The sequence below is a fragment of the Megalops cyprinoides genome, chromosome 1 (assembly GCF_013368585.1).
Source record: "Megalops cyprinoides isolate fMegCyp1 chromosome 1, fMegCyp1.pri, whole genome shotgun sequence".
Classification (NCBI taxonomy): domain Eukaryota; kingdom Metazoa; phylum Chordata; class Actinopteri; order Elopiformes; family Megalopidae; genus Megalops; species Megalops cyprinoides.
In genome coordinates this window covers 40,766,831-40,783,158 of record NC_050583.1, presented here as the reverse complement: position 1 = coordinate 40,783,158, position 16,328 = coordinate 40,766,831, and the positions used below count along the sequence as shown (strand labels likewise).

At 44.1% G+C, this 16,328-nt stretch overlaps 1 protein-coding gene across 10 annotated transcripts in view; it reads left to right on the top strand.

Moving 5' to 3' along the window:
- Positions 1 to 300: 300 nt before the first annotated feature.
- LOC118776762 (SRC kinase signaling inhibitor 1-like) overlaps positions 301 to 16,328 on the top strand; it is a 112,925-nt gene continuing 96,897 nt past the window's right edge. For 9 of the 10 annotated variants that reach the window (XM_036527319.1, XM_036527346.1, XM_036527310.1 and 6 more), the window contains exon 1: positions 301 to 740. In XM_036527319.1, the coding sequence (XP_036383212.1) occupies positions 722 to 740 (19 nt within the window). In that variant the 5' untranslated portion in view covers positions 301 to 721. The remainder of the gene's footprint in view (positions 741 to 16,328) is intronic. The other variant, XM_036527328.1, reaches the window with a different exon arrangement.

Below are 16,328 nucleotides of genomic sequence, written 5' to 3'. Positions count from 1 at the left end.
CCCTCATGCAGGAAGATAATCTGTGTTTCTGATTCCTGAGAGCCTCGGCCTCATTGTCTTCGGCCGTAATTCCAGCCCCATCTCCTCTCAGCTGAGCTTGGGAGCCCCAGCTGACTCTGGGCTCCCCCTGATTACCATAATAGCTGACAGTGTGCAGTATAGCCCTCTGGCCTATAGTAACGCTTTGTATCACTGTGCCTTTAAGAGAGAGCGAGCAGGAGTGTGTGGCAGGAGGGGGGGAGTGAGGGTGGGTGTGTATGTGTGTATATATGCGTGTGTGTGTGTGTACACTAGAGAGAATGCATTAATCTATCATGAGCTAATTTTTTGTTCATTCTTAGCCAGCGTCTCTCCTGCACAGGCACACTCACGCGTGCACACAGGGAGGCTGAGGAGAAGCGCGCACGCACACACACAGGCACACACACACAAAGTCACCGGGCTGTTGCAGCGCGACTGGACTGGAGCCATCTCGCGAAGGAGGATCCAGGGCCGGGAGGAGAGAAAGAGGGGAAGAAAGGGAGGAGGACGGAAGAAGGAAAAGAGCGAATAGGAGCAGAGGCAGCACGAGGAGAGACGAGTGCTCTGTGAAAGGATAAAGAGAGAGACAGGAGAGGAGGAAAAAAAGAGAGAGAACAGGAAACAATATTACTCACAGCACAAGTGGTCCGTGTTGCAGAATGGGAAATGCACCATCCCAAGGCATGTCAGCTCTATCTCCATGCATACTGTAGTAGCAGGTATTTTTAATTTGCGTGTTTTCCAACTGCTGGCTGTCAGTTATCTGATATCAGGGGGGTTGATGTGTCATTGCTTGAATCTGATGCTCACAGTGTTATTATTATTGATTTTTTTTTTTTTTTGAGTGGCAGGGACTGAAAAGCGTGGCAGTGGGGAAGGTGGGTGCTGGTGTCGGCCGGGATGGGAGGGGAGAGGGACAACCGGTGGGGGTCTGGCAGGTGGATGCACAGCTGCCGGCGCGGAGCTGGGTGCCGCGTGTGTGTATATGCGAGTGGCGTGGAGAGACCGTTAAAGTTGGTGTGGCAGAGAAGCGAATCAAAGGTGACGAGGCTGTGGAGGTGGACAGTAGCATTGGCTGCGACCGCGTGGGGAAACAACAGGGAAAGAGAGAGCGTGCATGTGTGTGTGTGTGTGTGTGTGTGTGCAAGAGAGCGAGAGATAATGGCGAGAGGATGGGGATGAGGTGCTGGAAGTGCACAGGCAGAGGCTGCGACAACCTGCCTGGCGGGAAGGCTTGTGCTGCTGAGAGAATGGGGAGGATTAGAAGTATTTTTGCAGACAGTGATGGCGCTTTTCTCAGGAAGCGGGCTGCGCTGGTGGTGTGCTGGGATGCCCTGCATGCACAGGTCCGCTCACCTGGGAAGTGGAATTCTGATCTGATGAAAGGCATGGTGGAAGAGAAAGAGAGAGAGAGAGAGAAATGGTGCAGAAGTGAAAATATCAAACAGAAACAAACTCGTGCGCTGCTGAAAGAGAGCAGGAGGGAACAGCCAGAGGGACACCGGGGCTTTCCTGAGATAGAGACTGGCTCTGTGGAAGGGAGATGGAGTGATCTAAAAGACAGAGGGAGTACAGAATTCAGAGAGTGGTGGAGAGGAAGGCTGCAGGGAGCGGACGAGAGACAGCATTACCGCTGTTGTCAGGAGGACTCTGCCGCGCTGCCTTCACGCACCTGTCACCCAGGGACCGTCTGGTTGCCACGGAGAACTAATTTCTGGGTAGGGGGGAGACAGAACGAGAGAGAGCATGGAAAATAGATGCAGAGACAGAGAGTGAGAGACAGAGGGAAAGGAACAGGGAGGCAAGATGTGGCAGAGGAGAAAATATGAGCAGAAACATGGATGAGAGGAGGACAGCAGAGAGAGAGAGGGATTCAGGAGGGGAGGCTGAAGAAAAGAGGAGACTGCTGGAAAGAATCAGGAGCACACAGGGGGGACATGCTGATGATGTAATACAGACAGAAATTAGTGTAATGGTGACTGAAGCTTCATATGGAGGAAGTTGTTTTGAACCTGTTCATTTGACCAGCCTAAAATATTCTTTTTCTTAAACAGTGCAAGTGGAATTATGCAAAGACTTCATATCCCATGCAAAGCAATTTTTTTCTCTAAAGTTTTCATTTGTGAAATACTAAATAAAATGGGTCATTACCAGAATGGAATGAACACTTGGAATAAGATCTTAGTTTCCTACACTCTTCTACCCTTATGACATCATCTTGTGTCTAACTAACCAGACAAAGTGTGAGTTGTGAATTTTTTCTGGGATGCCCTAAATTTGACTTGAAACCATACATCCAGACCTTTCACAAAAGTAATCAGTCAGTATATGTCTCAGAGCTCTTCTCACAAAACAGGAGTAGTTATGTGCAGTTTTAGTCATCACAGAAAATCACAGCATGTGTCAAAAGATGAAAGAGCAAATCAGTGTCTTTGAACGTCTGATTAGGACTGAATGGAAAGGACGGTATTGAAGCTCATCTGCTGCTGGCTGACTGGAGGGTGTATGAAGCCACTGCTTTTGGCCTTGATACACAGTCCTGATTACAGCACAGCCAACCTCATATTTTGTGATTTCATTACCCTAGAACATCAAGTACGCCACCATCTTTTTTAGATCCCGAAAATATCTAAGCTCTAAACTTGGTTGTTAGATTGTAACTTTGTTCTTACCTTTCCTTTCAAATTGTAAAGCACTGATACACAGCCACTGATACATGATCGTTGCACTCTTATTGATGTTGCATTTTTCAGCACAATTTGTCAGACACACTTCCAGCGCACTCTGTTGAGCCGAGATGGGGCTCGTGAGCCGACACAGCTCCGTGTGGGGTTTACTCTGCCGCGTTCATACTGTGAGGTGATGCTGCCGTCTAGCTAAGCCAGCACTCTGCCCAAGGTCAGAGGAAATTGCTTGAGTTAATGTGATTTTGCTGCCTCTGAATCACACGTTGTGAAGGTCTCTCCCTGCGCAGTCAAGGAGTCCTCTGAGAACTACCCAACGGAGCCTTGGCACAGCAGAAAACACGCTGTGTACGCGCTGTGTGCACATGTAGCACAGTGCGTTTAAGCATGAGCAGCTTTCATACTCTGTGCCAGCACTGGGTTTTATCATGTCAGGCAATGCACTGACGCTGAAACACCCAGGGAGTATCAGGACGCGATAACAGCACAGGAAATGAGATGGAAACAAGGCGAGCGCAGGGCAGATGATGGTGGCTCGGATAAGGGGAGCACGTGGCGTGGAACGGAAGGGAGGAGGGATAGCGTGGATGGCGGCAGGTTGTTGTATCAGCATGGTGATGTGTCACATCATTTGAGAGAAGGTGCCGGGCTTGTGGTTAACCTACTTCCGAATTTGTGGCGCTACCCCTTTTTCACTCACTATTGAAAGTGTTTATGTACTGAGAGGTAATGAATTCAAAGCAGGATATTTAATTCAATCACCTGTTCGAGCACGTCCCATAATTAATAAACCCAGGGCATGTCGCTGCAGAGCCTGCCTGGACTTTGTAGTGCTTAGACAGATTATCTCAAGCTTTACGTTGGACAGGGTCCTTGAACGTGGCTTCAAATCGTGTCTTTTGAAATTACCCTTCTGAAGGATTTCACATTTTTAAAGTCTGTTTTTTTATGTAAGGCTTTTTTTCTAAGATGCTGTGCTTAGATGGAGCTAGGGGAGCTATGAAATGAATCTCCAGGGTTTTGACAGCAGCTTAAGTCTGCATGTCAGAAGGAGGAAGGCTGCCTGTGTGTGCCTGTGAGCATATCTTGGCATATAGGGAAGTGTCTATGCATATGTGTGCGCTGATCGTCCGTAGCAGTGTGATTACATGCATACATCTATGTGTGGGCAGAGCTGTGTGTAAATAGAATGTGTTTGTGTGTTCATAAGAGAGCATTCGTGTGTGTGAATCCATGCTTCTGGACATTGTGTGTGTGTGTGTGTGTGTGTTTTATTTGCATGTTAATTGGAACGTTTTATGCACGCATCTCTGTCAGAGATTATATGTGTGTAAGGGACAGAATGTGTGTGTGTGTGTGTGTGCGCGCGTGGTGTATTCCTACGCACTCCCTATCTGCTGTAGTCTGGCACCAGGCACACAAATGCTGCCATCTGATTGGCCAGCGATGACGACATGATGTATGGCAGTGCGTTGCTGGCTGGATTGGGGGTTTTGAACTAAATGAACCTGCTGGGAGGAGGGTGGCACCAGAGGGCCAATGCTGTGTCAGTGCAGCTGCAGAGACACGGCAGACACAGGCACAGAGAGGACCGGTGCGCTGTGGGAATCCACCCTTTTTGACTCTTTTTCTGTTTAATCTGTTCATTTCATCTTTTTTCTCCTTCTGCAGTTGGTAAGTCTGCCTATTCCCTCCATTGCTTTGCATTCAGTGGCTGTCCCCTCTTGTTAAACATGCTCTTTTTTACATAAGCACTCACATGCTAGATTGAGATCACCTTACACTCCAGGACATCCACACGCTGTACAACGTTCTAGGGAGCCAGATTCCAGGGAGCCAGAGTAGCATCCCTTACCATGTCAGTCTAGGACAAGGGCAAGCCCAAGGTTGAGTCTGTGAGTCGGGAGTGTATGGTCTGGGTTATAGCACTTGGTTAGCTCATGATACTGGATGAGTTCCATTATGCAACTTTTCACCAAGGGGCTGGTAGAAGGTGAAGTCCAGGACTAGTTCAAATGTACTCTCTATCTGTGTACCTTACCTTGGAACTTCACATCCCATCAGCAGAACTGTGAAATACTGTTTAGCAGTGTGCCTGTTGAATTCTTCCTTAAGTTATACTGGAATGCAGTTGCTGAAACCCAGGTTTGCTGGGATGTTTTCAATCAATATTCAGACATAGGCAAATCAAATACGTGTACTGTGTAATTATTGGGTTTTTACTACAAGTGGAGATGACTCTGCAGTCCATTGATCAAAGCAAAGGTGGTCCCTCTGTCCAGGAATTCTCCCTTTTCCTAATGAAACATGGACATTGAGGTGTGGTGCTAACCTCTGTTTTCCCATTCACTGTGAATTAACACACCGATGACTTCTCATCCTATTCATTCAAGGTTAGAGAGGCAGTGCCTGGAGATGTGCATGTGCATTTTTATATACATGGTTAGGGCAGGAACATAAAGAAGCTATTCTGTTATTATGATAAAACAGATGAAGTGATACTAATAACTTCCTATATAAATAGCCCTTTCAGGCATTTGTTCATGCATAACCTGTACACTGTGTATTTCTGTGTGATCATGGCAGCTATGAGTCATACCTCAGGAACCTTGGTATGGGCTGCAAGTCAAGATAGTTATTTATATAGATACTGAAATGTTCTATACGGTCAGTCTCAAAATGAATATAACATTGCTATGTTATATTATTTTGTCAGTTTATGACTCATAATCCTAATACTTGAATGTACACTTAAAGGTGTTTGTGAACAAAGATTTAACTCTTTATGTATATGATTTGATATGCTGTTGCTGACCTTAAGAGGCTAAACACATGAGAAGCGCTTGATGGACTGAGAAGAATAGAGTTTTGCCCTCATAATTTTGAAATTCTGTTTTAGGCTAAGATACAGTGAGACATTTGTTGAAGTTAGTCAGGGAGGAGACTGTGTTAACATGCTCTGCTTGCTAACCTGAGCCTGTCAGAGCATTCCAGAGGTTACACCTCCTGTGGGATGCACTGTCAGTGGACCTGCAGAGAGTTGAGAGCTGCTCCAACCTGTCTCCCTCCAGATCTCGCAGCATCCCTTGCTGTGAAAGACCAGAAACTGACCTACCCGGCATACCATTTAAGTGCCCGAACAGTTCATTACTCTGACACCTGAGAGATTTTGGAGTGCTGCAACTTGCCACACTACTGCCATCTGTGTAATGCTATTTGTCAAGGGCTGAGCTGGGCAGGGCTGCACACATTGTAGCATTACAGGCAAGTAGAGGCAAATCTGACAATGGCCAGGGCTCAGTCAGTAACTGGTCCAAGTGCGAAGTCAACCGGCCAGTGCAGAGCCACATCATAGCACAGGGGCCCAGAGGTAACACCTGTGTGGCATCACAGACTGGCCTGCAGATGCTTCTGAGATCCTTTGGCGCTGTGAGAATCCGCCCTCCCTCCTTACTACGCTCTATAACCATATGTAATTGTCAGAGCTGCAGGAGTATTTCCGGGCTAACCCAACCTGATTTATTCAGTAGTCGATGTGGTGAGCTCTAACCACTGCAGTGGAGGCAGGAACCTGTAATGACATGACAGTGTTTCCTTTGGCTACCTCTCATTTCTCCCAGCTAGCAGTTTTCGTCCTGTTCCAGCTCATTCTTTCTCTGACACATTGGGTTGGGTGGTTGACTGTACTCTGCTGATAGATGACTCTTCATAGATGATGTGATCCTGGTGATGTTTTTGCTGTCATCAGAATGGTCATTTTTAGACTCTGATTCATCAGTTCTTATTATAGTCACATAATTATTCAGGTTAACTTGTATAATGTTGACAATTTTATTAATACCCAGCTGTGGATTTTTAAAAAGCACATGATTGCAAAAATTGAGTCATAGTAAACATTTTCATTCATCCAGTTAATTTGATTATTATTGGTTGTGTAGCTCTGCTTGTTCATGTTCGCCTGATTCAGTGACTGCTGTGGCAGTCAGCATGCATAAATACGTACCCCTCAGTTGCCCTATTGTAGCTGAAGATGGGACATCCCCTATTAGAATGCGTAAAAGGTGAAAGGATAAATCGTTGGGAAAGTTGAAAAGATAAGACAGGTGAGTGTCCTGGGGTTCAGCTGGTTCCCACAGTCCTCCTCAGAGGCAGTGTTTATGAAGGCACCCCATCTGAGAGGACCAAATACAGCACAAATAAAAACACTCCCAGGATGGGCAGTTACAAAAATGCTGCAATCCAGCTCTCCCCATGCGACAGTCCCCAGCACACGCTGCCAGGGAAAGTCTGTCATCTCACCGCCACTGATGTCAATCCGAGAGGCGCTGTTGCTGGCAGATTGGGCCTGCCACCCCGCTGAATGGACCACTCTCTCTCTCCCTCCTTTAAACGCATGGCCCGTCCTTCCCAGCATGCGTGTCTGATGACTAAAATAGAAATTTGTTCTTAGCTTGTAAATGAATGTATTATGTATTCATTCTGTCAAAATGGGTCAAACGTGCCTCGCAGTGAACACACTTGCTCGTGGTTTGCATATTACACAGCTCTGAGTCAGGAGGTTCAGCAGGTCACAGGCGGAATGACTGGAGATAGCTTTTTACTGAACAGGAAAGAGAAGAGTTACTTCTGTTTTCATTGAAGATGGAGACATTAAAGCTGAGTGTATGGAATAGGCAAATAATCCACAGAAGCTACATGTGTTAATGGGGGATATAGAGAAATTAAATTAGTGATGTCCCACCCAGCTCGTCAAGACATTTCTGTGTGAAATACTTTCACTGCCTGTGCGGCAGTGTAATTCTCTGACACGTTCCAATGTGCAGGGTTTGTCAGTGAGGGTGTGGCAACTCTATCCCCCTGCATTATCATAGGGTACAGAGGCACTGAAACTGAGAAGGTGACAATGCCTTACAGCAGTAACTTCTGCCAAGGTGAATTGGACTTGGAGGCAAAACTATATGTATTTGTTATTTAAAGATCACCTCCGCAATACAAAGGAGGAGATGGATTTTGAAAGGAAATTGAAATCAGGGTTGCTGAAATAATGAGGTCCCGTCTATCCTTCTCCCCTGGTTCTGATTTCATTCCGCCAAATGGAGAGAAAGCATACTGAGTGAGAATACAAAGCAGGCAAGTGTCGCTGTGAACTGCTCCCTCTGTATCTCAGTACCCTCCATCTTCCCCTGGGCAAATGCTAACTTATTGAAATGGAGAAAAAGATTTATCAGTTTGTAAATTACTGGGCAGCGTCATGGAGCTGATTCACATTTCCTTTCGGTTTCATGTCTTTTTTGTGTCTTTCAGTGGTGTCCTGCAGTGCTAAATATTACATGCTGTCTGTCCATAAATACATGCGTGTGATTGATTGACTGATGCACAGATGTCTGTGTGCATAGTTAAATGGTAGTGAAACATGTTTGTGCACCATAGTTGTTGTATTGTTAATGTGTTGTGTGCAGTGGTTCACAGCAGCCCTTGAAATACAAGGTTTTAAGGTGAAATCACAACTACGCATTTGTATCAGTGCCTCTCCTGACCCGACAGAAGAAGGAAAAAAAGCTGAAAGGAGAACAAAATCCATTTCCAGCCAACTTTGATAGAAGAAAAAAGGATTGAAATGACATTGATGCTATTTTGATGTCATATCCTACCTTGAGGTATCTGTCTTGAGGTGTAGGATTTTAATTTACCAGCCATGACAGTTGCTTGCTGCCTCTTTTAGCCACTTAAAACTCCTGTGGGGAAGAGAGGGTCTCATGCTGAATTTGTGCGTGCTCAGAACAACAGTAAATCATTCAGCATTCAAATAACCCTGCAAGCTTGTAGCCCGAGTTAACTGACTTAAAAATAATTTTACTTTCATTCTTTACAAATTAATCATGTGCTGGTGGGACATACTGTATATGTGTGTTCATATAATCCTAGTAAAAAACACTAAATTAAACCTGCATGCCTCCTACAGACACACAGAAGCAACTGCAATTGTCAATTGTTCTCACTGCTTCCTTGTTGGTAAACCCACACTGCTGTTTTGCATACTGTAATCTGAACAGTGATCACAAGGGAAAAGGGAAAGCTACTAAGTCATGCCACTTGTCACTACACCTTTCCATACATTGTTTAACGATAAAGTGATTATTTTAATTTTGATGCGCTTAACTGATGCATTTTGCCTTTTCAGTCTCTGCCAATCCAAATTAAACTCAAAAATGTAGCTTCAGAATTCAGTGTGGAGAGAGCTGTACTGTAAACCATAAAATGTCTGCTGAACATTTTTGTGCAATCTCTACAAGCACATAGTATTAGGTTATTTTAAATAATTGTTGATGTCATTGTAATAATCCCTCTCATTTTTAATACAGGTAGATACAGGGGGTAGACAAAAAGGAAACACTAAACAATACATGAATATTTATTAATTAGTAAGGGTTTGGGCCACCCTCTGCCTTCAAAACAGCTTTGACTGGTGTTACAGAAACTCTGGACTGTTTCTAATTCAATTTTGGTTCTTTGAAGGATGGAGGTGGAAATTTGCTCTGTACTCTTTGGTCCAGAACTTCCCAAAAATGTTCAATGATGTTTAGATCTGGTGATTTAGGATGCCATGGAATCTATTTTACTTCATCCTGGTGTTCATGCAACCACTCTTGAATCTGTTTAGCAGTGTGCATGGGGACATTACATGGGTGTTGGACTATGGGAACATGTTAAGGACACAATGCTTGCCTCACAGGGTGTACCTGTTGGCCTAAAATGGCTCCATATTCCTTGGCTGTAATTCTACAATGTGGAGTAATAATTGGACCCAGTGGCTCCTATAAGACTGCTGCCCATACCAAAACAAATCCAGCACATCCAATTGTTTAACAATTAACAGGCAGTTGGGGTTGAAGGCTTCCTTTGGCTTTTTCCAAATGACCTGTCCAATTGTAGGGAAAAGTATAAAGAACAACTCATTAGATCATATTATTTTTCTCCACTGCTCAGAAGTCTAGATGGTCTAGATGGTGCATTCATTACACCAGGTTATGTGTTGTCTTGTGCATTGGTCTTGATTACAAGCAGTTTCTAAATGGCAGCCCTACCATAATTATCAGCTTTGTGAAGCTCACTACACAGTTTTTCTACACCTCTGTGAACATAGACTGGTTCACAGAGGTGTAGATTCAATTCTGTGGTAATTATTGAGGCTGCTGCTTTGTGGTTTTTAGTAACTATCCTGTTAACTATTCTTTTGCCTGATAGAGTTTTTCCTTGTTTGGCATATGCCATTATGACACTGTGTTGACTCACCTTTCAAACATCTGATAGATTTTTCATGTTACTTTAGAAATTCACATTTTGAAGCATTTATTTTATAGCAGAAACATACTGATAATTAGTATTGCTATTGATATGGAATATGTGTAGACTTCTTAACTGTGATTTCAAATGTGAGTCATTTTTCATTTTGTTTTTCATTATTTTGACTACCCTCTCTAAATGTTAATAGCTTCCAGGCTAAATGTTCACACGTTTTAAAAATATAATTCAGTGAGTTACTTAGCTACCTAATGGTGCAACTTAATACGAATACTGTGAATACTGGATATGTGTTGTGTACAGCTTGGTGCTATTAGGCAGAGCATTGGATAGATTTTTGAACAGACTATCCATCTGCTCATTAGATACAGCCAAAACATTTATAATTTAAATCAAAAATGAGGTGTCTCTCACCCATTCCAGAATTCTCTGTGTCTTATGCCATCAAAGAAGCAGAGGAGAGAATTTGGGGGAGCTGAGACTTCAAATAGCAGTTAAATATTTTCCAATGTACTTTTGAGTGTTTTAAAATCTATTATCTTGAAAGGGGTGTCAGCAGTCTTGAAGATCTGAGTTTTGGATGTTTCTGCATGTGTGCCACTTTCAGTTCATCATTTAGACAGTAACAGGATGTGTGCTCTGTTGTACGTAGCTCCTTTCTCCTCATTTGTCCCCTTCTACTGACCAGTCGAACAGAAACCACAAAAACAAAAACAAAAACAAAAAAAAAATGTAGATTTTTTTTTTTGCTGTATGCTTTTCCCATGTTTCACCCGAACTTTGGAATTTCTAAGCTGAAGCTTGCCTCACCATAGCGCAGTCCAGGAGCACTGAGGCACAGTGAATATGATCCTGTGATACACTCGCCTGCGGCCCACAGCTATTTTTCACACCACAAGTCCCACAGTGTGCCACCACTGACGGAGCCACTTGGGAACCCCTGAACCAAAACAAACAGGTATATCGGGAAGGCCCATTTACCTCAGTGTTAACTAGGACAAACCTCCATTTAAATGATCTGCCTGCTCTGGAGCCGAGTGTGCCTAAAAGCTGTAATCTCAAGAGCTTCATGTTCCGCCTTGTCTCTTATGAAGAAACTGGACCAATCACATATCACTGGTGTGACTTACCGCTATTTTTCTAAAGGCAAAGTCAGTTTATAAAGGGGGATTTGATCTCGTTGATCACTAGATGAGAGTGCTGTGAGCAGAGTTGGTAAGTGAGTGACCTTGATTGGGACGGGCTGTGATTTCTCTGTGGCTGTGCTGCACTGTGTGGCTCATGTCTTGCTCTGAACTGCCCTCGCTTTCCTCCTGAGGGTGGCAGACTGGCTGCTCCTTTCAGAGCTCCTGCATGGCTCACCCTCCCTCTTTCTGCTCCGTTTAAGAAGAAGATGTACACGGTCACCGCTCTCAGGACTACTACTGACACGCATCGTGTAGTGTCTGTGTTTGCCTTTGTGTGTACAGGGACGTTTTGTGTGCATTTGTGTGTGAGTGTGTGGGTGCGTGTGTGTGTGTTTTCCTGTTTGACTGTGTGGTTGCGCGTGTGTATGGTAGTGCCTGCCCTATTCTATTTGTGACACACTGAATGTCTGTATTCCTTTGCTTGTCATTGTGTGGATGTGTGTCTCTGTTCCTAGGCAGCTGTGATTCTGTATGCCAGCGTGAGCAACAGAGCAACTGCTGTTCAACAAATATGAGCATATGATCTGCCACTCTGTCAGCACACTCTACAAGCAGGAGACAAGAAACGAGCAGACTGCCACTGTAATGTTGAATCAGATCATTTCCATAGCTCTTTCCCCATCCTTTCAGTACCACTGTGTAAACCTGGCATCAGTCTCTAACGTCAGTAGCTGTTAAATCTTTTTCTGGAGAAACGTTTCAGAAATAGAAGGTTCCGGGGGGCATCCTTCCCAGAATCCTCTTTCCCATGGTGTGCTCAGTATTGTCACTCAGCCAAAACCCATGACACTATATGTATGGTGTAATGGAGGGAGTGAGGGGAGAGATGGAGTGAGAGCCCGCCTTCTGCTGCAGCCTGACTGTGTGAGTGACTGGGGCTTTCAGTGATAGCTGTGAGAGGCAGCGCATCCCGCTGCTATGACCTTCCCCAAGAACAGAGGGCTAGCAAGGAGGAATGGACAGGCAGCTCCCTGCCAGTGGACGAAATCACAATAGCACAAAATAAATCGGGTGAAACAAAATGGTCTTTCAGCATTTCAGCCCATTGGTTCTGTCAACACAGGAGGAATCCCCCCCACAACCCCCCTCCCACAGCCACCTATCTGCAGTTACTAGGAAACAGGAATTCTGTAATCCCAGACCCTTTTGGAACATGCTGGCTTCGCTGGACAACCAGGGAATAATCAAAGGTGCTGGAGAGCAGCTCTGTCTGTGGCACAGCGGGGCGCTATGCTCCCAGCACCTAACCATACCGTGCAGAATCTCATCCGCCATTGCAATACTAGGACTGCAATCACAGGGGAAAAAAAGCTGTCTCCACTCAGGCAGTGCCTGTTCTCTGTGTGTCCCTGCTGGGTGCTCTCCATGAAACGCTCTTAATTCTTTGACATCTTGATTGCCGCTATTCCAGAATTTGGAAAAGCGGTGGATGAACTCACCCATTCTTGTCTCCACTGCAGACGCATCTGTTTACTGTATAAGTGATAAAAAGTCCTTTGACAAGGACTGAAAAAATTCGAATCAAACATTCAAAAAAACAAACATATTAGTCCACTCTGATGACAAAATCCAGCATCTCTCTATAATTCACAAACCCCTTGTTTGTCAATGAAGCAGTTATCTCTTCTTAGAAAGCATCTCTGACAGCTAATGGTGTTGAAGCAGCATAGCAGCCTGCCCAGAATTGCCAAGTGTGAGTGCTCCAATTGTTTATTTTGTCTTGGCATACCTGATATGCCCATGCAAGCTGAGGTGTCGGTAACAATCGATGGCATTGGTTGGATGTCAAAAGAGCAGAGTGGAACACCTCCAAATTCCATGGCGCACATTCATAAAGGTGACCACAATAGATCGATGGGAAGCGATTATGTTTCATCAATGAGGTACACATGATGCTGGCAGGCCCGAGCGCGGACCACTGATTTTGTGGAGCAGGTGTTTCGGAGGTGAAAATTCATCTGCTCATCTCAATGGTTTTGTTCTCATTAGGAATAATTTGGGGAAAGCAGGACAGATGGATAATGAGGGGACTGGGGTGACACCAGTGAAGGTATCATCGTCTCCCTCAGATGGACACACCCCCCTCTCTGACTGTTGTGTCGCCCCTTGTTGCTGGACGGGAATCAAAGTGGAGAGTGGGGGCCAGCAGGCGCCCCGGGAGAATGTGCTCTCCATGTGCTTCCTGAGCCCTGCCGATCACAGCCCCATATGTCCAGATCAAAGGGAAGCCACGGTGTGGCAACGAATCATGTGGGGCAGAGGTGCCACCCAGTCCAGGTGGACCGACCAGCCGCTCTCTGAGCTACAGCATACCGCACCACTCCCGCCAGCGCAGGTGTGGCGCTTACATGATTAAGAATCATGGGAATTATAGATGCGTTCCCCATCCTGCAGGGATGCTTTGTGCTTTATTTGGCTGTACTGTCTGTCCCACCCCACGGAAGGCTGACATGGCAGTCTAGCTCAGGTCCTTGCAGAATATAATGTTGCTAAACTTTAAATTCCATGATAGCTCCCCATGGTATTATTTACTGGCTGATTTTATTGCCCAGAAGCAGAGATTTCAAATAAAATGCACTCAGCTATACAGTTTTTTTTTAATATCATCAATACCACAGTTGTGTAAGTGTGAAAGTTGCTGACGAGGCCCAGAGCTGTCGATAATGTGGCCTCTTAGTGAATAGCTAATACGAGGGTGGTTTTCTTCTCAGTGAGATGCATGCAGCAATGTAAACTGATGACCAGCTGCATGCCTTGGACAGACTGCTCACTGAAATTATTCAGCCAATTAAGACGTCTGAGTTGGACACTGCCTCCTGTTCACTGACCCCTGAAGAACAGGCCAGGGAGGTCCACAGTTAATAAATGCACACCACTCTTGTTGTGCATGCACAGACAGGTGTGGAGTGGTTTCCATCATGGTATAGCTTTTTGCTGTAGCTGTTATAGTCACTGCAGTCCTACTTTTACAAGCATGCTGGTTATTGACCTTCTTATCCACTGGCAAGCATGGCCTCAGTCGTGCCTCTGGCCCATAGCAAACCTTCCCCATTGCTCAGAGGAAGGGACCATGTCAATTTAAAGTCCCCAGTAGTGACACAAGCCACCGAAGGAAACGAATACGCAGCCAAGAAGGGTTCGCTGGTGCACCGCACACTCAGGAGCCCTGAGTGGTTTTCTTTGTGCCCAGCCCAGCGCTGGTGTGTTGATGGGCAGCTCTGAATGATTCATGCAGTATGCAGATGAGGCGTGCACCAGATGTCCCTTGGAAGATGTTGAAAGTGATGAAAGGAGTCCTCCATGACGCACTCCTTCCCCCTCGCCCACCAGTGGGACGGTGAATGGGGCCGCTTGTCAGGGGGACGGAAGTGCCCCTTGTGAACCTCGGTGCTGTTTATTTCGCCAAAAACAAGCTCCAAGGGCCATGTATGAGAGGAGCTCATTTGTACATTTATAAATCATTCAGTTTTCGCTTCAGATCACAGCAGACAAAATGTGGGTAAAAGCAGATCTGCCAGACCTTGAACATGGCGTATATTCCTCAATGGCCATGAATACTGACAGATGTCTTATGGGATCTTGACGTGACCATGAAACTAGAGAATAGTGTTTCAAAATGCTTTTTTGCATCAGGGCCCCAAATGACATGCAAAGAGCAGTCTTCTGGGTGGATCCTATTGCTCAATTTCCATTTTTTTGAACCCATGATAAAATTCAGTGCAATTCATTAAGGGCCACCTCGTTTGCAATTTCTTTTAACAGTCATTTATGCACACCAGAATGCTAAATATTTAATGTGTTTTTCAGAGATGTGCAAATTTTAGATAAATGTAAGTACAGTAACTTAATTACCGGCATTTTAATTTGTACATAAAATACACCATGGGTTTATTGTTGGATGTGTTGTGATATGTTTTCTTTGGAAATCTATTAAGCTTATTTAATTCTTGCCTGGGACGTGTTTGTACTCATACATTTAAAACCAGACAAGGTTAGTACTCTAGGGATCCTGGTCTACTGTCAATAGGGTACTTTCGGAAAACCGAAATATAACTAAAATATGCAGTGTTTTGTATTTTCAACTTTTTGTGTTGATTTCACTTTTTAGACCTTTAACAATACAAAATGTTATTCATGCTTAATGGTGAAAATGGAAATAATAGGACTACAAGAAAAAAGCAATGTTTTCAAATTAATTTTTATTTTGAATCAATGGAAGACCTACCCCATCAGTCAACATTTGCCCCCAGTTTTGACTTTCAGCTAATGGAGGTGTTAACTTTTTTCAGTTTTTACCATTCATTTTGATGATCACTAGTGTGTAGCCTACTAAGGAAAAAATAACACCTAAATTTAATTTTGAATCTTGCATTCAAATTAGGATTTTTTATTTAATGAAGGTGGCAAGTTTGACATTTATGATGTGGAAAAATTACATATTGAGAGTATTTTTTAAAGAAAACATTTCTTGGCTTCAATCAATACAATTTAAATGTGGGGGGAGTAGGATGTAACTGTCATTTTCAAAAATTTACAGGAGAACAAAAACAAAGTGTTGGCTTATTGTGTTTCAAACACTAAATTAAAAGCAAGTGTTTTTAATTGATCAGCAGTGATAGAACAACAATATAACATGCACATTTTCAAGAACATTAAAAAATGTTTATTTCGTATGATAAGGTAGAGCATATGTCGCTCTTTTTCAATTCTACACAATATTGCTTAACTTAACCAACACATGCCATGGTTTGTAAAAGACGCCATATGGTTGGGGTATTTGTAAAGAGTGAGAGTTAATCCCTCTTTTTCTCTACACTTTTCCACCCTTTTTGCACAAAACTGAACCCAGTCTGGTGTTGCTTCTTGGGTTATTATTTGTTCATGTTATTCAATGCAGTTAAATATTTCAGATGTGCACTTTTGCCAGTAGATAGATCTCATCAAGAGCTGCCATTTGATATGCAATACTAATATTGGCCCAAAATGTCACTTATGCCCGTCTGCGTCTTAATCGTAGATATGTTAATTATTTCCATTTTGGGACATTGCAATATATTTCTAATCTTTGTTAATATATTTTAATTGTATTTCCCAATGTTTTACAGTATATTTCATTTCCATTTGGGTATGTGTG